This window comes from Elephas maximus, chromosome 13 (assembly GCF_024166365.1).
Source record: "Elephas maximus indicus isolate mEleMax1 chromosome 13, mEleMax1 primary haplotype, whole genome shotgun sequence".
NCBI lineage: Eukaryota > Metazoa > Chordata > Mammalia > Proboscidea > Elephantidae > Elephas > Elephas maximus.
Genome location: NC_064831.1, coordinates 47,174,147 through 47,190,429, shown reverse-complemented (window position 1 = coordinate 47,190,429; position 16,283 = coordinate 47,174,147). Strand labels below are relative to the sequence as shown.

General features: G+C 36.7%; 1 protein-coding gene across 8 annotated transcripts in view; it reads right to left on the bottom strand.

The window, feature by feature from the left end:
- Positions 1-16,283, bottom strand: part of TCF12 (transcription factor 12) — a 340,913-nt gene that overhangs the window by 216,386 nt on the left and 108,244 nt on the right. The window contains exon 2 of one of the 8 annotated variants that reach the window (XM_049905321.1): positions 14,145-14,206. The exons of the other annotated variants lie outside the window; for them this stretch is intronic. Within the exon in view, the coding sequence (XP_049761278.1) occupies positions 14,145-14,192 (48 nt within the window). The 5' untranslated portion in view covers positions 14,193-14,206. The remainder of the gene's footprint in view (positions 1-14,144; positions 14,207-16,283) is intronic. 8 annotated transcript variants of the gene reach the window in all.

Below are 16,283 nucleotides of genomic sequence, written 5' to 3'. Positions count from 1 at the left end.
AATTCTTTCCAGTGGTTAAAAGAGGGACAAAAAGGCTCTTTCAATAAAGATTTATAGTCTCAGGAAAGCTGCCCTCATCCTAACAAGACCAAATGGGAGAACTTATTCTACGCTCCTACAGTACAGAGCTTTTCCATCACGGCACTGATCATACTTGCTGAAATCGTCTAGTTAATCAGCCATTTAAATTATGCCACAATTATCTGTTATAATTGCACAGCACAGTATAGTGTATGCATGTGAAATTTTTGGAGCCAGACGGGCAGCTCTGAATTCCAGCACTGCACAGACTAGCTGTGTGACTTGCAGCAGACTATCTCTCTGGCCTCAGTTTCCGTATCTATGAAATAGAGAGGACAATAATCTTACCTGCATCTCACAGGGTGTTGTAAAAATTAAATGAGTTAATATATGTAGAACTTGTAAAAGGGCTTGGCACAAAGTAAACACAAAATAAATGGCCAGGTCTGTGTGTTTTTTTTTTTGGCAGGGGCAAGGGGTTTCCCACAATTACATGCCCAAAACAATGCCTGGCACATACACAGCAGGTACTCAATAATGACAGACGGATGGCAGGTTACAGCTGCTAAATCTTTAAATTGCTACAGGATCTTAGGTGTTACAAATGTTCAAGCGGTTTCTCCATAGAACACCCAGTAACTATCAAAAAAGAGGATGATAAGGTACTGGATTGAACAAGTACAGAGAGACTTTCAGCATTCAAAGAGTCACAAGATTTCGCACCATGTACTGATATCCTACAGCCTAGAGCACCTAGGTGGTCAAAGTCAGTAGAATCAGCCAGAAGCTGTAAGACATCAGAAAGCTCTGAACACCTGGTTATAAATGAATGATTAAGCCTCAGGAAGACAGGGTAAAGAAGTAAGTAGGAATATCAAATGAAGTTTAAAGGAAAGAATTCTTATTTCTTTATTTACTCCTATGATAAATTATCACTTATGTTCATCAAAAGACTTCACCAAAAGAGTAAAAAGAGAACCTACAGACTGGGAAAAAATTTCTGGCTACCACATATCCGATAAGGGTCTAATCTCTAAATCTACAAGATACTGCAACACCTCAACAACAAAAAGACAAATAACCCAATTAAAAAATATGGGCAAAGGATATGAATAGACATTTCACCAAAGAAGACATTCAGGCGGCTAACAGATATATGAGGAAATGCTCACAACCGTTAGCCATTGTTGTTGCTGTTGTTAGGTGCTGTTGAGTCGGTTCCAACTCACAGCAAACCTATGTACCATAGAAAGAAACACTGCCTGGTCCTCTGCCATGCTCACAATCATTATTATGCCTGAGCTCACTGTTGCAGCCACTGTGTCAGTCCATCTCATTGAGGATCTTGCTTTTTCGCTGACCCTCTACCAAGCATGATGTCCTTCTCCAGGGACTGATCCGTCCTGACATGTCCAAAGTATGTAAGATACGGTCTCGCGATCCTTGCTTCTAAGGAGTATTCTGGCTGTACTTCTTCCAAAACAGATTTATTTGTCCTTTTGACAGTCCATGGCATATTTAATATTCTTCACCAACACCACAATTCAAAGGTGTCAATTCTCCTTTGGTCTTCCTTATTCACTGCCCAGCTTTTGCATGCATATGATGTGACTGAAAATACCACAGCTTTTGTCAGGCGCATCTTAGTCTTCAAGGTGACGTCTTTGCTCTGCAACACTTTAAAGAGGTCTTTTATAGCAGATCTGCCCAATGCAATGTGTCATTAGCCATTAGAGAAATGCAAATCAAAACTACAATGAGATATTGTCTTACTGCAACAAAGCTGACACTAATCCAAAAAACACAAAATAAATGTTGGAGAAGTGGTGAAGAGACTGGAACACTTATGCACTACTGGTGGGAATGTAAAATGGTTCAACCACTTTGGAAATTGATTTGGCGCTTCCTTAAAAAGCAAGAAACAGAAATTCCATATGATCCAGCAATCCCACTCTTTGGAATATATTCTACAGAAATAAAAGCTGTCGCACAAATAGATATACGCACACCCATATTCACTGCAGCACTGTTCACAACAGCATAAAGATGGAAACAACCTAGGGGCCCATCAACAGATGAATGGAAAAACAAATTATGGTATATTCACACAATGGAATGTTACACAATGATAAAGAACAACAATGAATCCGTGAAGTATCTAACAACATGGATGAATCTGGATGGCATTATGCTGAGTGAAATTAGTCACAAAATGACAAATACTGTATGAGACCACTACTATAAGAACTCAAGAAAAGGTTTAAACACCAAAGAAAACCGTTTTTGATGGTTACAAGGGTGGGGAGGGTGAGAGGGAATTTCACTAACTAGGTAATAGATAAGAATCATCTTAGGTGAAAGGAAGGACAACACACAATACAGGGAAAGTCAGCACAACTGGACTAAACCAAAAGCTAAGAAGTTTCCTAAACACAGCCACTTTGAGGTACAGAGTAGCTGGGGCTGGAGTCTGGAAACCATGGTTTTGGGGAACATCTAGGTCAACTGGCATAACAAAGTTTATTAAGAAAATGTTCTGCATCCCACTTTGGTGAGTGGCATCTGGGATCTTAAAGCCAGCAAGTGGCCATCTAAGATGCATCAATTTGTCTCAACCTACCTGGAGGCAAGGAGAATGAAGAACACCAAAGATACAAGGAAAATTATTAGCTCAAGAGACAAAAGGGCCACATAAACCAGAGACTCCATCAGCCTGAGACCAGAAGAACTAGATGGTGTCCCGGCTACCACCAATGATGGCCCTGACAGGGAACACAACAGGGAGTCCTGACAGAGCAGGAGAAAAGTGTGGGGCAGAATTCAAATTCACATAAAAAGACCAGACTTAACGGTCTGACTTAGACTGGAGAAACCCTCAAAGCCATGGCCCCTGGGCGCTCTGTTAACCCAGAACTGAAACCATTCCCAATGCCCACTCTTCAGAAAAAGCTTAGACTAGACTATAAAACATGAAATAATACTCATGAAGAGTTTGCTTCTTGGTTCAAGCAGATACACAAGACCAAATGGGCGGCTCCTGTCTGGAGGCAGGATGAGAAGGCAGAATCGGACAGGAGCTTGTTGGATGGACAGGGTAAACCCAGGATAGAAAGGGAGAGTGTGCTGTCACATTGAAGGGGTTGCAACTAGTGTTACATAACAATATGCGTATAAAATTTATTAGAAATTAACGAGTTGTAAATTTTCACCTAAAACACAAAAAACAAAAAAAGAAATTATCAAAATAAATGCCTAAATAAGGTTATACATTTTAAGACAAATCTTTGAATGTGACTCTTTCTCAGGTAAATACACCTACAAAAAAGACAGGTGGGTTGATTTGATGACAATAGCTACCTGAAAGCAAGGACTTTGTTTTTTTGCTCACTAGTGACAAACACACTACCAGGCATATAAAAAAAAGGAAAACCAAACCCATTGCCAAAGAGTTGATTCCAACTCATAGCAACCCTGTAGAACACAGAAAAACTGCCCCATAGGGTTTCCAAGGCTGTAAATCTTTACCGAAACGACCAGCCTTTGGGTTAGAAGCCTGGCACTTAACCAGTGGGCCACCAGGCTCCTCTCAGGCACACCAAAGAAAAGAAAACCAAACCCGTTGTTGTCGAGTCGATTCTGACTCAAAGCGACCCTACAGGAGAGAGCAGAACTGCCCCATAGCGTTTGCAAGGAGTGGAAAGCCACCAGGGTTTCCCTCAGGCACATAGTAGGTGACTAATATCTGTTAATGAATGAACAAATGAACAATGCCCACTTTAATAAGTCAGGTCTATTTCTGAAAGCACTAATATTCAGTGTTTTCAGACTGTTATCCTTTAACAGGTCATGCGCTAACATATAATGAATTTTCTTGACAGAGAGATGGGTTTTAATTGTATTCAGGTCCACAATCACAATATTCTGTTGACAGTTTCCAATGTTTAGTTTTTGCCAGCAAACCTACAGAGGACAAATTCTTTCCAATTCAGAAAGTGATGTTCCAGTTAGAACAAAAATCAAAACAGCTAAAAATAAACTCGATGAGAAAAATTAACTACCTTAAGAATCGTACCATAAAATGCAGTACAGCATCTATAAAAATTCTGAGGAAACTTCTTGGTTTGTTCCTGAACTAATATACTGACTTTACACCTGTCAAAGATTTATTAAAAAGTTACATTTTTGTGTTAATATATCATTTTTAAAATTCCACACATTTTCTAAATGGGAAAAAAAGTCATGTGGAAAAGAAAAAGAAATGCTTTCTCATGCAACTTAAAAAATTGAAAAATCTTCTAATAATGCTCTTTGTCTTCTGTCTAATTAGAATTTATAGTAGTGATCACAAAACAATTCTGGATATACTTTAAACCACACCACCTAAAATCACTCATGGATTCTTCTTTTCCTTTAGTAAGTCCTTCCTTTCTAGTAACTTTCTGCTACTCTGTCAGTGTGGCCAAAGTACAATCAGCAGACTGACGTTTGTCCAACGATGGTTTGTTACCAATCAACAAGGTAAGCACAGAAATTGAAACATTCAATAGCCATTTAAAGTAATCTGACCAAGTAATTTTATGCCACTGTATAGAATGATAACGAAACTAGAGCATTTGTTTCACAAGATTAACTACATTAAAAAAATTATACTATGAAATACAGGGACACACACAGTAAATCCCCGGGTCATGAACGTCCAACTTACAGACAACTCATACTTGCCCTTTCATGCTGTGTGAATTTGCCCTCACTTTGAAACAACTAAACCAACCTCCACTGTAACAAATTCTTTATCAGGAGCACCTTCACCCACTGCACGTGCAGCTTTTAAACCACTGATAAGGCTTCAAGCCCTTCCTGCACTAAAGCAAAGCTAAGTAAGTACTATGTGCAGCTGTTACCGACTTACAACTTCAACTCAAAGGCAGAGTCAGGAATGGATCTTGTCTGTAACCGGGGAACTGCCCGTATATAAAAATTTTGAGGAAACCTGTTAGTTTAGTTTATTCCCAAGCTAAGAAATTGATCTTACACCTGTAAAAGGTTTATTGAGAGGTTAAATTCACGTTAACGTGTAATTTCCCCACTTTGCTTTCTATAAATTCATTCTTTATTTAAAAAAGCATCTGCTTATGACATATTGGAAAATGTAAATAAATGAATGGATGAATAAGAACCTGGTTGTTGACAGGTAGTTTATGAAGCACTAATCTACGTCTTGGTACTAAACGTGTGGTCCTCAGACTAGCAGCACTGGCAAATTCTGGGAGTTTACTGGACATGTGGAAGCTCAGCCACACCCTAAACCTAAGGAATCAGAAACCGCATTTTTAACAAGACCTTCAGAAGATTTATACGCACATTAAAAAGTTTGAGAAGAACCAGCCTATACTATCTTGTACATCATGGGGTCTGGCACATGGTAAAATAAAATTAGCCGCTCTTATTTCTCCTCCTCCTATCACTAACATACCACATGGAGTCCTCAAGAATTCACATGTTTAAGCCATGATCCCACTGCCACTTCCATAAATCTGCCTACTGCATACAGTATGTAACTGGGCAAAATTAAGTCAAAGAAAGTTACTGGATTAAAACAATACTCTGTTCCAACAAATCTCAGGTTTTACATATTTTAAAGCTTTTATCTTCTACTGCTGTAAATCAACAGTATTATGACTGAGCACATAATAGCCGCTCAATGTTTTGAAACACTGGCTGATATTCATGAAATCAATTAAAATAAGTAAATATAGAAACAACCTAACTTTATTAAAAGAAGCAACAACTCAGTGCAAGAGGGAGGGGCACCAGCCAATGAGCACAATTGTTCTTACATTCAGTAAAATACTTTAAAACAATTTTTAAAATACAAGTCCAAAATTTTAAATGCTTATTTTATAACATTAAGTGGGAAAATAAAAGCAAAAAAACCCCTCACATATTATAATATTTAACCTCTATAAAATTTTTAGGCAAAAAAAGTCTAAAACTGATTATCAAAGGTGTTCAGAATTTTTCATTTATATTTTCCAAAATTTGTATGACAATTATTTGTTACCTTTCTAAAAAATATAGTTTTTTTTTTTAAAGGTAACGAATTGGTTTTTTTTCTTTAATATGATTAAAATAAAACACACTTTCATTGTAGAAAAATCAGAATGTAGGGAAATAGCATCAAGTAAAGAGGAGAAAAACTTCCCAATATCTCCACTTAAATGCAAACATTAACATTTTGACACATTTTCTTTCAGTTTTTAAGTGTTTTTACCTAGTTCAGACATATAAAACATATGTAACAAATAGCCATGTACCCACAACTCACCTTAACAAATAAAACATTATCAATATACTTTAAACCCCTATAGATAACTTGAGCTGTAAACTTTCACCTAAAGCACAATAAAAATAATGAAAAAGATAAACCTAGAGAATCCTTTCAAATTCCCCTCAGAAGTAAACACTATTCTGAATTTGCTTTTTATCCTTTTCATGTATTACTTCATATTTTGTTGCATATGTATATTGCCTAATAGCATCATTCTTCATGTTTAAATTTTTCATCTAAATAGCACCATACTTTTTTCTTTATTCACTTAACGCTCAACTTGAAAAACTTATGCATGTTGGTAACGGATAGCACTGGTTTGTCATCATCCCTACATAATATTTTATTTATGAACAAACAAGTTATCTATTCAGTCTCCACTTGACATCTAAGTTGCTTCCCATTTTTCCTTCTTACAAACAATGTTACTATAAACATTCTTGTAACATGTCTCCTTATACACATGTAAGAATTTACGTGACATTTTCTCTACAGGTTAAATAATACCTAGGAGTGGAATTGCTGTGTTGACTGAACGGCAACTAGTAACATCCACCAGCAGGTATGCACATCTTCAAATTACTAGAAATTGCCAAACTGCTATCTAGACTATAAATATATTCTTGTTTAAGAAAAAAGTCTCACATCGCATACTGGATCAGAAAGTTTTATATGCAGATGATCCCAAATTTACAAAGGAAAGCTTCCAAAATTCACTTGTAAGTCATATATAATGTGTGATGAACTTTCCAGATGGTAAAAAGCTAAGAAATTATGATTGTATTCCGTATCAGTTCACTTAACCCTCAGCATTAACTATATTATTGACTGAACTAGTTTGGCCTGGTCCAACAATGGTCCTTTTTCATAACGAATGTTCAAGACACATTTGTTAAATGCATTAATCTTCACCAGGCTCTTCAGTTACCTGTAAGGCTCTCTAAAACTACATGCAGTACTCCAGGTGTTGAAACACCAAAATCTGACGTAAGTAGGATAACATGTTAGTTTATCCTCTCTTGATGCTCGGTGATGTGCTGGCTGCCACAGCAACAGTGTTGACTGATGCTGATTTTTAGATCCTGACCCACGTCCACGAGGGTTAGTTCAGAGTTCATGATGACAAATGTACTGCACATCCTAGTAGGATTCACAGGACAACACTTTTGAGTTCTGTTGTCGCCATGGTGATGCCGACCAGGAGCCTGGACACTCCCTTGTATTCTGCAACTTGGCTAGCTTCCTCTATTAGCTCTAAAAGCTTTTCAGTGAATTCTCTGGGATTTTGTATATACAGGACCATGACTTTAATACTTTAAAATTTATTCTGTTTTCTAGCCCAGAATATGATTTGTCTTGGAAAATGTTCCCTGTGCATAGGAAAATATGCATTCTGTGGCTGGATGGATTGTTTAACGTCAGTGAGGCCAAGCTGACAGATGGTCTCATTAAAGTCTTCTATATCCTTACTAATTTTCTGTCTTTTTTTTTTTTTAATCATTTAGAGCAGGAGTTGAAATTTCTAATTGTGGATTTGTCTATTTTTGCTTTCAATACTATTTTTTGTTTTGCATAGTTTAGAGCTCTATCATTAGGCACATAAATGTTTTTAGTTGTTGTGGTATCTTGTAAAATATACCTTTTTATCATTCTAAAATGAACCTCTTTATCCCTAGTAATATTCTTTGCTCTGATACCTTCTCTGTTTGATATACAGCCATTCCAGCTTTTTTTTTTTTTTAAACAATACTAGCATTTTCATCCTTTTACTTTTAACTTACTATGTCTTTAAAGTGGTTTTTTTTGTAGGAAGCATATAGTTGGATCTTGCTTTTTTTAATCCAATATGACAATTTTTTACCTTTATAACTGTAGTATTTTGACTGTTTACATTAATGTGATTTAGATGGTTGTGTTTTAATCTCCCATCTTATTATCTATTTCTCCCATCTCATCTTTGTTCTGTTCTTCCTCAGTTTCTGCCTTCTTTTTGAATGTTTTATGAATTCAGTTTCTCTCTGATGGCTTGTTAATTGTAACTCATTTTGTTATATCAGTTGTTGCTTAGAGTTTACAGTGTACATTTTTAACTTACCACAGTCTATCTTCAAGTAATATTATAACATTTCATGTATAGTATAAAAACATTACTATAGTATTTTTTTTTTATAGTATACCTCCATCTCAGCCTTCATGTTATTGCTGTCGTGCTTTTTATTTCTACGTATGTTATAAACCCCACAACACACTGTTGTTATTTTGCTTTGTACAGTCAATTATCTTTTAAAGACGTTTCAATAGTAAAAGAAAACATACCTATTTAACCACGTCATTACAATTTTCAGTGCTCTTCATTTCTTTGCATAGATCTATATTTTTAGTTGGTATTGTTTTCCTTCTAACTGAGGACTTCCTTTCAGGTTTCTTGTTTTGCAGCTATGGTGGTGATGAAATTTTTCATCTTTCATGTGTCTGAAATATTCTTTATTTTTTTCATTAGGGTGTAGAATCACAGGTTAACAGTTCTTCTGTTTTTGGTTCTTCCCTTTTTCTTTTTTCCTTTCAGAACTTAAAAAAGTTATTGCTCTACTATCTGCTGGCTTCCATTGTTTCCAAGGAGAAGTCTGCTGTCATCAGTATCTTTAGTCTTCTGTACTCGATGTGTTATTTTCTCTGGTTACTTTTAGAATTTGTGTTTTCCATCAACTTATTTTGTATTTTGGAATAGCTTTCATCAATTTCCTTGTTCTTTGGCTTTGTGAGCTTCTTGTACCTACGGGTTATAGGTCTCACTAAAAATAGAAAAATTTCAGCCATTATTGTCTGAAATAATTTTTTCTGCCCTCTTTTTCTCACGTTTGGGGGCTTCACTTACATGCACATTAAGCTATTTGATGTCTACTCATCTTTCTGCTGTTTTTTCAGTCTTTTATCTCCAAGTTCCTTATACTTTTTTTTTTTCCCCAGACATCTCCAATCTGCTACTAATCCCATCTGGTGTCTTTATCTCAGATGTTATATTTTTCATATCTTCCATGCCTCTATCATGTTCAAACGGTCCTCTTCCTTTCAGAATATAGAATATACTTAAAATCACTGTTTTAACGTCCTCATCTATAATTCTATCATCAGTGTTATTTCTGAGTCTCATTGCTTTTTATTCTCATTGTAAGTGGTATTTTCCTGCTTCTTTACCTGACTGGTAATTTTTTATTAGGGGTTAGACATTATGAATATTATCTAGTTAATATTTTTGTATTCCTAAAAATATTATTGACCTCTGTTCTACGATAGTTTACTTAGAAATAATTTGATTAGGTCTTTTAAGCTTTGTTATGCATGACCAATGGTTAAGCACTCAACTACTAGCCCAAAGGTTGGCAGTTTGAACCCACCCAGAGGTGCCTCCAAAGACAGGTTTGGTGATCTGCTTCCAAAATGTCACAGCCTTGAAAACCCTATGGAGCAGTTATACTCTGCACACATGGGGTCGCTGTGAGCTATAACTGACTCGACAGCAACTAAAAACAGCAGGCATGACCAAAGACGCTTTCAACCTAGGCCTAATTTTCCCCACTACTGAGGCAATGACTATCTGAGTAGTCTACAATACGTCTCATGAATTACTAGGCTTTTCCTCTCTTGTTGGCAGAAACTCTGAGGACCGTTCCCTCTGTTCACTTCAGATGGTTCTTTCTTTTATTTGAGGTAGTTTCCTCACACACATTCTTATCAGTACTCAGCTGAACACTTGAGGGGGGCCCTCTTCAGAACCATGGAGCATATGCACACACATAAGCTCTCTGTCCCCACACCCCTTTACCTATCTCCTCTTTACAACTCTTGTTTGGTAAAGTAGCTGCCTTGGCCTCCCAAGATGCCCATCTCCATTTCCTCACCTTGGAGACTGCCAAGCTCTGCACTGACTCCTTGTCTGCTGTGATGTGGAAAGTCTTTCCAGGTCATAAACGGAGGCATTTATAGTATTGACTTTGTTTCTCCTGAAGTGCCTGAAGTCCAATGTCTCAAATTGTTGTTTCATTTTTCATTCAGGTCTTTGTTGATTCAAGTGTGAGGGTTAATCTGGTCTCCCTTCTGTTCATAAGTGGAAGTCCAGAACGGTGAGTTTTTAGCTAGGTTGACCTGATAGGGACCACGGATTGGCCTTATCATTGGAAGCCCTGGCAGCAGCATAATGTAAGCAAATGCAGAGGCAGAGACTGAACAACGAACTTTTCCTGCACAAAACTGAAAGCACTTATTCAAATGGCTTATTCAAGAGAATCTTCGAATTTTGACATCTTATTTGCTGTTGTGCTATTGTGTTCCTTATTACCACCTGTCCCCAAATATCTGATTACTGATAAGACAGGGCAGAACTGCCCCATAGGGTTTCCAAGGAGCAGCTGGTGGATTTGAACTGTCAACCTTCTGGTTAGCAGCCGAGCTCTTAACCACTATGCCACCAGGGCTCCATTTTACAATCAATGGCCAAAAATCTGTTGTTTAACATAGTAAGATTAGGTATCTGCCACTGAGCAGCCACATGATCTCTGGCATGTCCCCTGACTTGTCAGAATCTTTTTTCCTCATCTCTAAAATGAGCCCTCTGCCTTAAAGCAATCGTTTCAAACCAAGGGTTTCCAGACTCTGAAAAGGTAGTGGTAATAAGGGCTCATGATTTATTTTGAAATGAGATACCACCTCATTCCTAATAGAATGGCAATGATCAAAATTTAAAAAATAAATAAATAAAATAACAAATGTTGGTGAGAATGTAGGGGGATCAGAATCTTAATCCATTGCTGGTGGGAATGTAAAATGGTACAACTGTTGTGGAAAACAGTACGGTGATTCCTCAAAAAACTTAGAACAGAGCCACCAGCAATTCCACTGATAGGATATATCCTAGGGACCTAAAAGTTGTGACACGAACAGACACATGCACACCTATGTTCACTGCAACACTATTCACAATAGCAAAAAGGTGGAAATAGCCAAAGTGCCCAACAACAGATGAATGGATAAAGAAAATGTGGTACATACAACAGACTACTACTCAGCCGTAAAGAGAAATAAAGTCCTGATACATGCTGCAACGTGGGTGAACCTGGACAACATTATGCTGATGAAATAAGTCAATCACAAAAAGACAAACACTGTATGACCTCACTTATATGAATAGTGACATAACGTGAAGAATGTAAACAATGTTATTGAACTATACATGTAGAAACTGACGAATGGGTACATGTTCTGCTGCACATACTTTCACCAAAATCTAAACAAAAAATTACCATTTCGTTTGGTATAAAATGTGCCCCGGATGTTTCACAAACAAGTATTGCTTCTATTTCTGTGCTTTCACTACTCCCTGGGCTCTCTTTACTACAGCTCTTATCATTCCACAGCACAAGAATCTCTGCTTTCCTTAAGAGACAAACGCTTCTTTTGACCAGGGAGTGTGGACGGATAATTTTTGTTTTGCCCAACAAGTTCAAACAACCAGAATATAGTGAAATCTCAATAAATGTTTCATGAATAAAAGGAGTGGAGAAAAACAGATGTTTAATGTGAACAGCCCATAAACAAGAATATAAATATCTAACAGAAAATTTTAAGACTGCAAGAGTTGGGAAGAAACATACTGAGGAAAAGTGACGTAAAACAGGAAGACAGATTAGTGGGAAATCAAGAATAACATGTATACATCAAGAATTCAGAAAAGTAGACCCAATGAGACCTAGTGGGATCACCAATGCAGAGAATACTATTTGGTTTAGGACAGCTGGTACTTGTTTGCTTAGTCACAAAATAAGCACCTATACTAAACATCAAGAATATGCTCTGCTCCACACAAAAAAATAGCACACTGATTATGCTATAAAACCACCTTAAAGTAATTATTTCCATTTGACAGCACTGAAGGTCTAACAGTTCAATATGTTGAAGGAAAACATTTTAGGCTTGTTATTCTAAGAACAAAAATATTAGAGTATACAACAACAGCTCATCACAAAAGGAACTAACATTTTCTGATCACACTAAGCCTCTGACATGTATAAGCTCTTTGAGGTCTCCTATCTACCTTGTAATGGAGGCATTCTTTTAAATAGATTTGAGGGACTGAAGCCTTCTCCTCCTTAGAATCTACAACTTGTCATAAGAATCTGGATTGCTTCATGCCTTTTTCCCAATAATCTCTAAATCCCAAAATCTGTAAAGCAGTGAACTTTTTGAAAGATGAAATTTTACAAACAGAATTTAATTTTTTTAACTCATAGAATCTCATGTTCGGCATTTAAATACCATGAGTCCATTATCGTATTCAGCACACACTCTAGGAATTCAGAACAGCTGTCTCTCCAAGGGGCATCCAAGACTTGTAAGATTCCTAACATGGTTTCATATCAGAATGGATGGGTAAATTTTCATGAGATCAGAAGTAAAAAGAGGAACAAAGAAGAACAAACACACATAAAGTACTTAATAAATTCCAGATACTGTGCTGAGTACTTTATTATAAAGCTTCCCCTATTGGCTTCTCACACAATTCTTAAGATACATCTCTTTGCAGATGAGAAATATGAGGCTCAGAAATTAAATATCCTGTCCAAGGTCAAATATAGTGGTGAAACCAGGGAGCAAGCCTGTCATGACTCATTCTTCTTTTTTATGTATAAAATATGAAAAATATTTTCATAAGAAATAATAATAGCAATATCATTATTTTACAACTGCTACTCTGTCGTTAAAGTTCTGGACAAGTGGAAATAACAACCGCTTTGGGGTCTCTTTTGGTAGAAAATGCCAGTATTTTAGAGTCATAATAAACCCTGGTTGCTAGGCCTGGCTGTACCACTTAACTGGCTGTTTAATACCTAGCAAGTTAACTACTTTCTCCAAGCCTCAATTTCCTCATCTCAAAAAATGAAGAGAATATTTTTAAAATGGCTTCCTGAGGAGCTGGTTATGAGGATAGTAACAGGCAATATAAAACTAGTTCTGTAAGCTCTATTGTGGCAAATGCTAGTTATCATTATTACTGTTAACAGAAATAAGCTAAATTGGCCCAAAACTATGTTCAGTCCGAATCTGCCCTACATTTTATTCTCTTGAATAAGAAACCTCTAAGCTTATTTCAAAAATACTCAACAGCAATTTAGCAAAGAGACTGTTAAAAAGGCCTCAACAACTATAAAAAAGGGACATAAGAGAAACTCAAAGATTAATAAGCTTTGACTTCCGGTTGTTAACTTTAAATATTAAACAATAAGAAGATTTTTAGAAAGAGACAATTGTAAAGGTGAGTACTGATTAAGATATCTCATAGGCATAGAAAGTGAAATGAACCTCACGGTGAGGTGAGAGACTGACAAAAAGGTTCTTTCAAAAAGATCTACATTAGAGCATCTCAACAGCAGCTGTCCCCAGGAAGAAGAGCTGGACTGAAAACATGGGAGCCTGGACTAGCTTAAAATGGAAAATCACTATGTGATTCCTTTCTTTTTGGATATCTGCTAGCAAGAGACTTAAAAGGAGTTTACATGATCACAACCCAATTTCTTTCTTATTTAATTAAGAACATTAAGATTACAACGTGTAGGCAGGTCATGTTTTGAAAACAACCAAGAATACGAAACATTTACTCTCACAGGTTTATATAAACCTAACTTTAAAATACACCCTTTTCTTACCCATAGTTTTCTTCACATTCAGAACATTAAGAATGAGCAGTTACATAACAAAACAGAGATTAATGGGAACATAGATGCAATATATAGAAAACACTTACTTTAATTCTCTGTCCCTCCTGTCTCGCTTTGCTATTTAACTGCTTCATCTCGTGTTTTGTACCTGAGATCAAGAGGCATAAAATACTATTTCAAAATTTGTGTGTCCTTACTAATCATTGCATTTGAACTCCTAACAGCTATAAAACCTACGCCCCTTTCCTCCCCTTCAATGATAAACACAATAGCAAACGATAAACAATCCAGAGAAAATGTCTACTCTAAAGAAAAGAAACACTAAACTTCATTTTTCCATCAATGCTGACAAATCGAGGAAATTGAGTAAGGGAAAAAAAACTATTTTCTTATTCACACAGCTAGATTTTCCCACTTATAAGGGAAAATGTTTATCACAATCAAACAATCTGGTGATTGTATAACATAACCAGACCAAACCTGTCAAAGCCTGAATAAAACACATGGACTTTCTCTCAGGAGTCGGCATTCTGAGGAGAGGATGAGTCCACATAATTTTATGTCTTCCCTGTCATGTGTCGAGCTAGTTGTGTTTTTTCCCTCATGAAATTGCTCTCCTCTCCTTACTCTGCAACCTTGCTCCTGTTGCTCTAATCCAAGACTCATGACATCATGAGCAGACCTACGCAGTATATCTAAACAGGGCTTCCTATTTCCTGTCACTCTCTCACTTTGGATCCATCCTTCACACTGAAACAAATTAATTTTAATAAAAAACTTTGTGTCATTTTCTACATTAAAAAAAAAAAGCCCATTTTCAATTAGTTCTCTTATCAGTCGGAATCGACTCAAGGGCCCTGGGTTACTTTTAAAGGGTAGACTACATTTCTTCTGCAGAAAGGTTACCTGCTTCATCTAGCCTTAGACCAGAAGAACTAGATGACACCCGGCTACCACTACCAACCATTCTGACCGGGGACCCAACAGAAGGTCCCAGACAGAAAGGGAGGAAAATGTAGAACAAAAATCAAATTCCTTTAAAAAAGGCCTGACTTACTGGACTTATGGAGACTAGAAGAACCACCAAGACTATCACCTTAAGATGGCCTTTAAATTTGGAACTGAACCACTACCAGTGGTCACCTTTCATCCAAATAATAGATTGGATTCTAAAATAAACAATGCTACCTGTGAATACTGTGTTCCCTTAAATAATCAACTGTATGAGACCAAACAGTCAACATTTATCCTAAGACAAAGATGAGATGCTAAGGAGGGGCAGCGAAGCTAGAGTAATAAAACAGAACAGAAAGAATGGAAATAATGAGAATATTGACACATTATGAAAAACGTAACTAATGCCACGGAACAAGTTGTGCAGAAATTGTTAAATGGAAACCTGATTTACTATGTAAAGTTTTACCTAAAACAAAATATTTTTTTTAAAAAAAAGAAAAGTTACAAAGTAAAATGATTCACTATCTATTGAATTTTGTGATTTTTGGGCCTCCCTACTTACGTTCCCATCATTCCATTCTTCCAGAAAGTTGCTTTCCTTGCAACCTTATTCATACAAATACCATCTGTCCTGAAATATTCTGCTCAAATACTTCCTCTTCTTTTAAATCTTTCCTGATCACCCGGTCTAAAGCAATCTCCCAATCTCCCCTCCCCCTGGAGTCCCATAGTAACCAAGGAAATTAATTTGGTAATATCCTCAGTTCACTCAGGTCACTAACTAGTTCACTAGGTCATCAATTAGTTACAAAGCCTAGCAAAAATTCAACGTCTGTAAGTCTGTTTCCTCATCTAAAAAGTAAAGGGACTGGACATCAGTGATACCAATATACCTTCCAAGGAGTGCCTGGGTAGTGTTAACAGTTAAAGCACTCATCCGTTAACCAAAAGATTAGAGGTTCAAGTCCACCCAGGGGCTCCTCAGAAGAAAGGTGTGAGGTTGCCGTGAGTCAGAATTGACTCAACAGCAACTGGTAACTAGTGACATAACTTCAGCTTCCAAAATTCTACGATACTGTAAAATGCACAGGGAAGGAAAAGCAACAGTAGGTAACATTCTTTCACTCTGTAAACCATACTACAAAAATTAGAAATTAAAAACAAAACAAAAAAAAACACCAAGCATCCTACTAACTATTCAATTTAACGCTATTTCTTTTCCAAAAATAACTCCCACAATATAACCTAAAAACCTGCTCACGATTAAA